The sequence below is a fragment of the Psammomys obesus genome, unplaced genomic scaffold, assembly GCF_907164565.1.
Source record: "Psammomys obesus unplaced genomic scaffold, mPsaObe1.curated_primary_1811, whole genome shotgun sequence".
Lineage (NCBI taxonomy): Eukaryota > Metazoa > Chordata > Mammalia > Rodentia > Muridae > Psammomys > Psammomys obesus.
This window is the reverse complement of record NW_026594613.1, coordinates 5,817-16,725: the sequence shown is the minus strand read 5'-3', so window position 1 is coordinate 16,725 and position 10,909 is coordinate 5,817. Positions and strand designations below refer to the sequence as shown.

Genomic DNA, 10,909 nt, shown 5'->3' with positions numbered 1-10,909 from the left:
TTTCCTGTACTGATAACCCTGAACTGTGAAATGATGGTGGTTCTCATTTTTTCACCCCCCCTTGTCCTTTTAAAGTAGCGTTTATCTGTGATGATAAGGTTCCCCAAGGTATGAATGATAAGAAACATATAGCATATATCAATGATAAGTGTTCAATAAATGATAGTGTGCCTGTCGATAGTAGAATCAAAGTTATCACTAATTAGATCAGATCTTCATTTAACAGAAGCATAACCAAAGGATTTTAGAATTTTAGGATTCTCCTGACTTTCCAAGAATGAACACAGACTTCCATCTACAACCATAGCCAATATGAGTTGAATGAGAATAGAAGTGATAAGTACAACAGTGGTGATGACAGACTTTAGGGTCTAACATTGATCCTAGCTAGGGTAGGTTCAGAAGTTTTTGTACCAAAGCCTCAAGTACTCAGTCCTTCAGCTGCTAATGGTGATCAAAGTAGAAAAGCTGTTACTACTGGCATCACACTAATCCCATCAATTTTGTGTCTTCTTAAAAACAACCCAACATTGAGTCCAGTTAGTTTGCATATACTTATGGATATGTAGCCATCTGCTGGTGTGTAGTCGAGCTGCCAGGGGTCATACTCTTAAAGAAAACTGACTCTCCTTCCCAGCCCTCATCAGAGAAGCTTTGTTTGCAGTAGATGGATGGGAATCAACACAGAGACTTACAACTGATCAAGATACAGAGAATAAAAGACCCCAGAATGCTCAGCCCTAAATGGGATATCGATATGACACTTCCTTCCTTCAATGCTAAAGGATCATTGTGGAAGAAGGGGCAGAAAGCCTGTAAGAACAAGAAATGGCAGATGCAGACAAGGAAACAGTATCTTCAGTATCTGCTTGCAGAGGGACATAGACAGATATTTATACATATGAACTTACAGCAGCTGTGCCATGCGTGAGATATGAACAAGCCAGAACATGGAGAGCAGAGGTGGTCATGAAGTTCCACCCCTAGCTGAGGAGCTACTGCCAGTTCATCTCTCTTTGTATTTGGTCTATGTGTAAGTGTTGCTGCTTTTCTTTGGGTCCAGTATTTTTGTCCATAAGTCAGATTGGTCTAGGTGAGTTCCTTCAATCCTTACCATTCAGTTTTCATTATTGGCTGTTTCCAGGGTACTACTGTAATAACATCTCTGACATCCGTGCTGCATGATGACAAAGAATTTCCCAACCCAGACAAGTTTGACCCTGGTCACTTTCTGGATGAGAGTGGCAACTTTAAGAAGAGTGACTACTTTGTGCCTTTCTCAGCAGGTAACAGAAATTCATTTCCATTTTTTTTATTTCCATTTTTATTTGGAGGACATAATTGGATTTTAGGACCAGGTACAATTTCTATGGTGATTTTGCCAGGACTGGTAGATTTGCTCTTCTTATGTCATAAGGACTACCACTTTAATAACTATAATTCCTCTTTATTGGACTGTATTAGTGAACATTTCAAAGTCTAGCACAGTTTTTTCAAGTTAAGAAAGCAGACTATAATTATTGATTGAATTTAGTCTCTGGATATAACCCCAGCTGCCCAGCAGCTCTTTTTGGAAGCTAATGCCATTTACACTTCCCTCTGCCATGAGAGAGGTATCTATGCTCACATTCTGAGTATCTCCTCTGTGGCATCCTTCTCTTCCCAGACATTCCCTGGGAATGAAAGTGCCCGAGAGACTATACCAGGTTCTGCAGAGACTCACTTCTGAGTTAGGGCAGCAGGTGAATCTGCAGGGCACTGCTATCCAGTAGGATTAGTTCTGTGAGAGAGGTATTCAGATGGGAAGTTGCTCACATCTTGTTCTTTCATATCTGAACAGGATTACTCTAAAAGGTCAGAGGAAAGTTGGTTGGCTCATAGGGATTAATAAGGAAGAAAGAAGTAAGAAGGAAGTAAGGAGTAAGAAGGAGGTAAGAAAAGAAGAGGAGGCAGGGGGAACTGTACCAAGAAAACAAAGTACAAGAGGGGACTTTTTTTTTTTTTTGTATATGCATGAGGTCAGAACCTCTTGAGTAAATGTAGGCATAGAGAGAGAAAGAGAGACAGAGATAGATAGATAGATAGATAGATAGATAGACAGATAGATAGATAGATCCTGTGCTTATAAAGGGACACTGTACAGTGATTTCAGAGCCCTAGAGTTTCCTTTACTTATGTTCCCCCACCTTGAATGTTCGATCTCATTTCTCCATTATGTGTGCTGAGTCTTTGGGCATGGAGTGACTTTTACCTTCTGCTGTAAGGTTTGATTCTTATGTTGGTCTTGGGACGGCACAAATCAAGATGTGTATACAGAGCACAGAGTAGGGATCGTGAACACACACACACACACACACACACACACACTTTTTGCTTTCTGTTTCCAACTTAGAGTTCAGCAGAAATTAATGTGCTTACCTTGTTGACTCAAATTCCACATCTAAGGAGATGGTTCAGCTGATAGAGACCTTGCATAGACATGAAGATTCAAATTTGATACCCAGATCCCTCTAAAGAAAGCAAGGCTTGGTGATGCATGCTCAAAAAAAAGTAAAGAAAACCATCCCTAGAATATGGTATGCAAAGGAGTTCAGTTGTTCACAGAATAGCAACAGAGTAAGCTAATGACTTCAGGGTCATTGCCATCAAATCTATGCTGAGTGAAAAATAATATGCTAATAGGTACATGCTAAATATAAAAATGCATAGGGATATATATATATATATATATAAACAATATTAAAATATTTTTCTATTAGAACTAAGGTCAGTGTCAGTAGTAATATCAGAAAAATTGTAGGATAGTTATAAAGTGAATTAATATTATTTTTTTGCTACTGTAAGGGAGTAGCTGATAGAAGCAATTGTGGTGTCAGCTTTGCTACCTTGAAACAACTTAGAGTCATTTGGAAAGAGATTCTCCATGACAGACGGTATCCATGGGGGTTGGCTGTGGACACATCTTTGGGGATTGTTTTAAGTTGATGCAATCCTCCGTGGCTGGTACCATGATGAGGGAGGGGTCTCTGAACCGTACAAGACTGGAGAAATCAAGCTGAACACAAGTAAGCAAGCAAGTAAGCGTGTATGCACTTTCTTCTCTCTGCTCTTGATTGTGAATGTGCTTTGACTAGCTGTTTGAAGTTCCTGCCTTGACTTAACCGCTAGGATGGTCTGTAAGCTGGAACTGTCCACCGAAATAAACCTCCTCTCTCCTAAGATGCTTTTAGTCAGGGTATATTATCATAGCAACAGAACTGAAAATAGAACAGCTATTTGTGAAGAAAAGAATTCTGTTAGCTCACAGTTACAGAGGTTCAATGTCCAAAACACACAGTGCAGGCTCGGTGGCAAGACTGCTGTAAGAAAAGCAAGGTTGTTCTAATGAGAAATGACTGTTGTTTACAGCTCTCAGAGTTTAGGGTGATGTGAGTCAGGCAGCACATAACTGCTTCTCTTTGCCTTGTCTAAAGAATTCACCAAGCCCTGTATTCATGCATGCAATAAGTGTTATATACTAAACTTCTGACACCCATTTTAACACACAGATGCTGTAATTATTAACTAAATTCCTGTTTATTTGAAGGTCGCAGCCTGAGTCATGACATGCTGAATCACAGTGCATAGTTGAACTATGGTGTGCTGGTGAACCCAGATGAACTGAAGCCTGGAGAAAAGGGTGCAAGATGCAGGGGTCATGGTTTCCTTCCTTAGTTCTACCACCCTCAGTCGCATGAAGACCCAGTTTCCTCTGCTCTGAAAAAGAAAGAATTGTACCGTAGGCAAGGGTAGTTGAGAGAATCCAAGGGGATATATTGTTGGTGTGAAGTCTCTGGAAACTAAACTGTCAAAATCCCTCCAGAGATGATGAGGAGAACATTGTTTAACTCTCCCCCTTCATCTCTGCAGAGATGACACTTGTTTTGGTCTTTGTTTTCATTTTTTCCCCTAGAGTATGAGAGTATGTTTAGTGTGAAGCCTTTTGTCTTAGGGATCAAATCAGATGTACATTTGGAGTAATGAAACATTGGGTATTGGTTTTATTTCACCCTCTGGGTAGCTTCAGTGCAAACCCTAGGTCACCACGATGGCCAACAGATCTTATCTCTAGCTCGTTTCTTCCCTGTACAAGGTACAAGATACAACAGGTATGCTGTGCTCTCAGACTTTCTTTACCCATTTAAAAAATTAAAAATAAACTCCTGTTCTAAGTGTCTTTTAAAGGGCATATAATGGTAAAATATACATACATGTGTGATACATGTTGGCTCCATAAAAATGTGCACATTTCCCAGGTCGTGGCCCACGCAGGAGGCAAAGGCAGGAAGATCTTGAGTTTGTGGACAAACTGAGATACATGGGAGAAAAAAAAAAAAACAAATCAAAGATGTTTGAATTATGGCTGCCTCTTTCTCTTTAGGCATCTCTCATGTTGGTACAAAATGTTGAAATCTTTCAGTCTTAAGGAGAGTGTCCTAGTGTTTGAGAAGCACCACTAGCTAAATAGGATTTTTTAGATTAGGGAGGAAGTACATGGCAAAGTACCTGCTGTGCAAGCATGAGGACCTGCGCTCAGTTCCCCAAACACTGATATTAAAGCTGGGCTCTGTAGTGCATGTCTGTAACTGCAGGGCTGGGTGGGGTGTGGGCAGAGACAAGAGGATCCCGGAAGCTCACTGGCCAAACTGATGATCTGCAGTTTTAGTGAGGGACCCTGTCTCCAAAAAACAAAAAAAAACAAACAAACAAAAAAAAAAAAAAAAAAGAAAAAAAAATGGAGGAAGACACCAAAAGTTGAGCTCTGGCCTCCACATGCATCTGCACACCTAGATGCATACATGAATACACATGTTTATTCCAATGCAGCTCAGTTCAGGCCTTAAGATGCAATCGGAACTCCTGGGGCATTGAGACATGCCCCTCCCCAAACAAAAAACACAACAATAAAAACCCACCCCACAATAATACCTGGGTCAAGTCCAGCTCCATACTAACTACAACAGCTCTCCAGGGTTGGGTAGTGGAAGGAGAGCAATTGTAGAAAGTAGCTTTCTTTCGTGTTTTCCAGCAGGCCAGAGTCCACTCAGAAGACAGATAAAAGTACTCTTTGATGATTGGTTACTTCGTGCCAGACGCCCATGTGGAAATGTGTCAGCTAGCTTTATAAAAGCCCTGGACTGCCAGCTCACACCGAAGAAGAGAAGGCTACCATGGATCTTGTCTTGGTCCTGGTGCTCAGTCTGTCCTGTCTACTTCTTTTTTCACTATGGAGAGGGAGAGGGAGAGGGAAACTCCCTCCTGGCCCCACTCCTCTCCCACTTGTTGGAAATATCTTTCAGATAGATGTGAAGGACATCAGCAAATCCTTAACAAATGTAAGTATCCTTCTTGCTCCATAGTGGCTGGGAAGCAATAATTAATCTCTGGAGGCAGATAGTTAAGCTATGTTATAAGGCAAAAGTGCCCTGTAGACTATCATATTTGGTTTGTCACTGTCAGAAATGATTAAACTAGATAATGTATTTGTCCAGGATAGAAAGTGTTACTTTGTAAGATAAAATCCATATGGCAGAGAACAGCTACTTTTTCATTGTTTCATGGTCCTTAGCTAAGACTTTTTGCACAAGATAAAAGGTAATGGAATTGCTTTGAGAGTTTGCTGGAGAAGTCATCTATGCATACATTGCGTATTATCTTTAGGTTAGCCAAAATAATTAAATTTCTTCAAAGAAACAAGTTATGTCTGATAGCAAGGAGATCTGAACCAACATTAAACATACATGAAGGACATAGAACTAATCATGTCCAGCGCGGCATCCGTGTTTCGGGAATCTGGGTGAAGCTGCTGCCTGACCTTTGAATGAGCAGCATGGAAGAGATTGTCCTGTGGGATGCTGCACCGCTGTCTCTGCTTGCTGTCTGTCCTTAGTCGGTATTATCAGGATGGCAAACTGCCTGGCATCACACTCACGTAGCGCCATTTTTAAAACGGGAGGTTTCCAGTGTCCATCAGAGGGCATCTGAGCCAGACCCAGTGAGGAAAGCTCAGCAGGATCCAGAAGCAGAGTCCTTCGTAGCTGAGCATTTGCTTCAGTGTGGGCACTGGAGACACGTTCGTTGCTTAAGTATCAGAGAGCTGCTGAGAAGGGTCCAAATCTGAGTCTTGAATTTTTACCCCTGGAATACTAAAATGAATTTGTGATTCTTTCAGCTTCAGCCTCCTTATCTGTAAATCCACAGATAATTTTATTCCAAAGTGTCACAGTTCTGACAGTTTGCACATGAATTTGCCTGGAAGTCTTCTGGTAAACTAGACATACGCTGCGTGGGAACACTACACCAAACAGCTTTTTATGTATGGAATCTAGCTAAATTGGAGTTGTGGTTGGCAGACTACAGACGTGGACAGTAAGATGTTAATGTCAGCCTAGATGCTTCTTCTGCAAAGTATGTTTTCTTTCTCATTTCCAGTTCTCGAAAGTCTACGGCCCCGTGTTCACTCTGTATTTTGGTCCGAAGCCCACTGTGGTGGTACATGGATATGAAGCAGTAAAGGAAGTCTTGGATGACCTCGGAGAGGAATTTTCTGGAAGGGGTAGCTTCGCAATTGTTGAAAGAACGAATAACGGTCTTGGTAAGTGTAATGTGTACATATGTGCATGTCTGTGCACACATACATATGTTGAGCAGGAATCATAAGGATGAGATAGGAAAAGCCCCTTAGGCAGGGAGCCAAGTGGCAGTCAGAGGCGGGTTCCTCCTTCTTGTCTCCTTTCTAGTTTCCATTTCCTGTTCCGGTAGGGCTCATTTTCAGCAATGGAACAAAATGGAAGGAGCTCCGGCGTTTTTCACTTATGACCCTGAGGAATTTTGGGATGGGGAAGAGGAGCATTGAAGATCGAATTCAAGAGGAGGCATGCTGTCTTGTGGAAGAGTTAAGAAAAACAAACGGTGGGTACCTGCTTGCTTGGCTTTCCCCTACGTATCCTTTTCAACCCCGCAACAGTAGCCAGCTACTGCGGACAGTGGTTGCTAGCTCTCACGCTGGTGCCCAAGGACAGACCTTTGCTTATCTGTCCTCAAGTTTGCACACACTGACTGCATCAGTGTGGACATACTCAGGGAATCCCATTCTGCCCCAGCTTGTTTTCAAAGCTGAACCCCATGAAGATAGAAAGTTTTAAGTCTCGTGAAAGATTCATACGGTGTAATGTTTTCCTATAGTGTAACTGTGACGTTTTAAATTTAGATTATTTCCTTGGAGAATATTTGTCAGGTATACATGGCATGAATGAGCTCATCACATTTTCATGGAATATGAGAAAGTGACATGTTTTGTCGTTGAGGCGGTCTATATCTGGTCAGTTTTAGTGACACAGTGATAGAGATCTAGTTAAGACGCATGTCTGCAACTTCTACCAATAGAAGTAGAATCTTTATATTTTTTATTTATATTTTTTTATAAATCGTTATATTTTTATCTTCTTCTGCGTAGGCAGTTTTGAGTACTACTTTTACCAGTTTTGTTTACTCTGTAAACAAAGGGCTATTTAAAAACTATCAGCTGGTTACTTGATGTTAATAACTATTTGCTATGCTAGTTCACATCTCTTGAATAAATATGTACTATGATGAATTCTGCTTCTATATAACATGTACGAAGTTATTTATTTAACTGTATTTCAACTACCTTAGCTTTAGCCTACAGTCCTCTAATTTTAAGTTAGTTTTCATTCTACTTTTTGCTTTGCTTATTAACCACGTTTTAATTTTTTATATTTTACAGTTTTTGATTCACAGATGCCTTCTAGTTCTAGGGAGGAACATCTCTTCCCAGGCTTGGCTATTTCCTAGACATAGAAAGCATGCCTTTGATTTTTTTAAACCATCTTATTTTCCCAAATGTTTCCTTTGCCAAATTTTCAAATACCAGCTCTGTGTTTTTTGTGTCCCAGGTCACCCCACAGCAAGGCGTGGATTCTCTAAGAGCATCCTTCTAGTTCAGATGCCACTGAGGTTACTCTATCAATGAAGCTCACTCAGTGTTTTCACCCTGCTTCATGCCTTCCTCCTGTGCAAGACCTCATGTGGTTTCCTGACTTCTCTATGCCCCTGTCTGCAGGCCAACCCTGATGTTGTCCTTTGACCCTGTGTGCACTGGTTTGCCTCCTCTTGGACTTTGTAACTACCAGTTTTTCCTATGAATCTCATCTGATTTGTTGCCCTGAACATATCTGCAGAAAAAGGGTGCATCTTAAACCGATGGAGTTTTGGGTTGAAACTTCTATGATAATTATTTAACCCTGATGCTAGTTCTACTCTTGAAATTTTGTTTCCCAGCTTGGATTCCAAGTTATCCCGAGTTTTAATTATCTTTCCTAAATGTAATGATAGATTTGAAATCCTGTTAGATTTTATTTGAGGCTTATTTATTTTCAGTTTTATTTTATGTGTATGGGCTTCTTGCCTGCATTCATGTCTGTGTACTGTAAGCACCCATGCTTGCTTACTGAGCCAAGGTCACTTAATATGGCCATGAAGAATTAAATCAGGTGGCTTGGAGGGTCCACAGCACAACTGAGGCTGTGACAGTTTTATTGAGAGCCATCAGACTTTTTATACTTTTATCAGAAACAGAATATGATGGCAATTGCCAGGATCAACACAGTTGTAGTTGCCAGGATACAGTGACATTTGGAAGCGATACAGGCTACACAAGATTAATGTCTAAGACCAATTGTCTTGTCAAGGTTCCATGAATACTAAAGAAACATTTAGAGAAACACAAAGAGTCCTGGATGCTTCACTGCCTCAGGGAGTGTATCAGTCTCTTAGGACCTGGAATGTACATTGTGCTCCAGAAGCCATGAGCTCTAAGTTGATAAACCTCTCAAGACAGCTAGGCCAAGCCCAACTCCATGGCTCTTTGCAGTGTGCCATGCCTTTTGCGGTCAGGAGAATATTGGATCCCCTGAAAGCATATGGTTGTGAACCACAAGCCTCCGGCGTTCTCTTAATAGCTGAGCCATCTCTCCAGCACCAGAAATTAGATTTTTCAGTCTGAAATACACACACAGAAATTTTTTGTCTGTTTTTCAAGTCTCACTCTGCAGCCCTGTCTGTCCTAAAACTCACTCTGTAGACCAGGCTGGCCTCAAACTCATGGAGATCTGCCTGCCTCTGCCTCCAGAATGCTGGGATCAAAGGTGTGTGCCACCACACCTGACAGAAGCGTTAAATTAATAATTTATATTTAAATTATTCCTTATCTTCCAAGACAAAATAAGTATCTTCTTTCTTTCTTTGTTCCTTCCTCCCTTTCTTTCTTCTTTCCTTCCCTTCTTTCAATAAAAATCTAAATATCTTGGTGTCTTACCTGAAAAGGCGTCTGATCTCAGATCTGTCAACTAAAGTTTGAATTTCCTCTCATTCCTTTCCATACTTTTATTCATTACATACATTTATTTCACTTTATTATATCTATGGTGTGAATTTGAGGACTCTGATATGTGAAACTTACTGGCCATTCAATTAAAAATAATTTTTGAAACAGCATCTCACTCTTTCACCCGGTTTGTCCTCAAGCTTGCCACTCTCTCCTTCTGAGGGGCTGGGGCTCCAGCTTTCTACACAGCACTGGCTGAGTCACCACCATTTTATTTAAAAATGCCATTGAAAACTTAACAGTTCTGCTTTTATTTCCTATGATCAAGTTGACTTAAATGATAGTCAAATTAAAAAAAATACACACTTTGTTGATGGCCATCTAGGCAATAATCCAGGATTCCAGTAGAGGGTAAACCCTAAATAAGTTAAACTGATATATCTGGTGACTAGAGACACTGTTTCCAAAAACAAAATTCTACATATTTTCTTTTTCAACATTGAAATGGAGAAATTACTGGACTCCATTTATTAATGTAAACTCTGTGTTTGTTCCATTGGGATTTGCATTTAAAATGACTTTTTAATTTCACTTTTATTTTAGGCAAATAAATCTCTAAGAATTGGTGTTTGTTTTTGTTAGCTTTTTTTTTCATATGGGTATTTCTGCTCTTTTAAATTTGTTTTGATGAAATTATGCATTTCTTGTATTCTTTTTCTTCTTGGTCATTTTTGCTGGCTATTCTGGACATAACTCATGGGGTGTAAAATGTTTTCCAATTGCAATTTTCTTTCTTAATTGTGTAGAAACTTTAAAAAGAGATGAGGCTCTACACTGAAAACTTCAGTTTTTATGTGTTCTTAAAAGTAGTCATGTATTTTCTTAGAACTTAACTTAGAATATATACCGAAAGAGTGATGTTTATGCAGGGAGCAGACTCTAAAAATTTAGCTAGTGATTATTAAGCAAGCTAGGATATAAAAAAAATGATGTGCTATTTGGAAGTGTGTGGAAGTTGCTGCCAATATGATATTTCTGTTGCAATACTTCCTTAGAAATTCTAAAATTATTGGTTTTTTTTTTAGCCCCAAAATGAAGACTTTTGCATATATGCTTTAATGGTATTTTAAATGTTTCTAATGCTTTAGGCTCACTCTGTGATCCCACGTTCATCCTAAGCTGTGCTCCTGCCAATGTGATCTGCTCAGTTATTTTTCACAATCGTTTTGATTACAAAGACAAGAATTTTCTCAACTTGATGGAGAAATTCAATGAAAACTTTAAAATTTTGAACTCCCCATGGATGCAGGTGAGACAAAGATATCTCTTCACAATGATTCATTCACGTTTATTTCTCTAACAGATAAAATTTTTTTATTTTAGTGCAATGTGCTTATTTTCCAGACATTTACCTCAAAGCTTGGTATAAAGAACTTTGTTGGAAAGCAGAATCAGTCTCTCTTACCCTTCTGCTTCTCCTCCCTCCCTCCCTCCCTCCCTCCCTCCCTCCCTCCCTCCCTCCCT

At 39.9% G+C, this 10,909-nt stretch overlaps 1 protein-coding gene and 1 long non-coding RNA gene across 2 annotated transcripts in view; both read left to right on the top strand.

Moving 5' to 3' along the window:
* The window catches only part of LOC129685607 (uncharacterized), a 2,421-nt gene extending 1,206 nt beyond the window's left edge, over positions 1–1,215 (top strand). Inside the window, exons 2-3 of the long non-coding RNA XR_008721517.1 lie at positions 914–1,033; positions 1,145–1,215. This is a non-coding gene — a long non-coding RNA (uncharacterized LOC129685607). The remainder of the gene's footprint in view (positions 1–913; positions 1,034–1,144) is intronic.
* Positions 1,216–5,184: 3,969 nt separating this feature from the next.
* Positions 5,185–10,760, top strand: LOC129685606 (cytochrome P450 2C55-like). Its single transcript, XM_055619113.1, has 4 exons — positions 5,185–5,375; positions 6,472–6,634; positions 6,802–6,951; positions 10,534–10,760. The coding sequence occupies exons 1-4, from the start codon at positions 5,211–5,213 to the stop codon at positions 10,743–10,745; spliced, it is 690 nt and encodes a 229-aa protein (XP_055475088.1). The 5' UTR covers positions 5,185–5,210; the 3' UTR covers positions 10,746–10,760.
* Positions 10,761–10,909: the final 149 nt, after the last annotated feature.

Excerpts from the sequence above, each read along its gene's own strand:
- LOC129685606 (XM_055619113.1), top strand. The coding sequence starts at position 5,211 with ATGGATCTTGTCTTGGTCCTGGTGCTCAGTCTGTCCTGTCTACTTCTT. Across the intron at positions 6,635-6,801 it reads AAGAACGAATAACGGTCTTG|GGCTCATTTTCAGCAATGGA; the intron begins GTAAGTGTAATG and ends CTGTTCCGGTAG. Across the intron at positions 6,952-10,533 it reads AGAGTTAAGAAAAACAAACG|GCTCACTCTGTGATCCCACG; the intron begins GTGGGTACCTGC and ends CTAATGCTTTAG.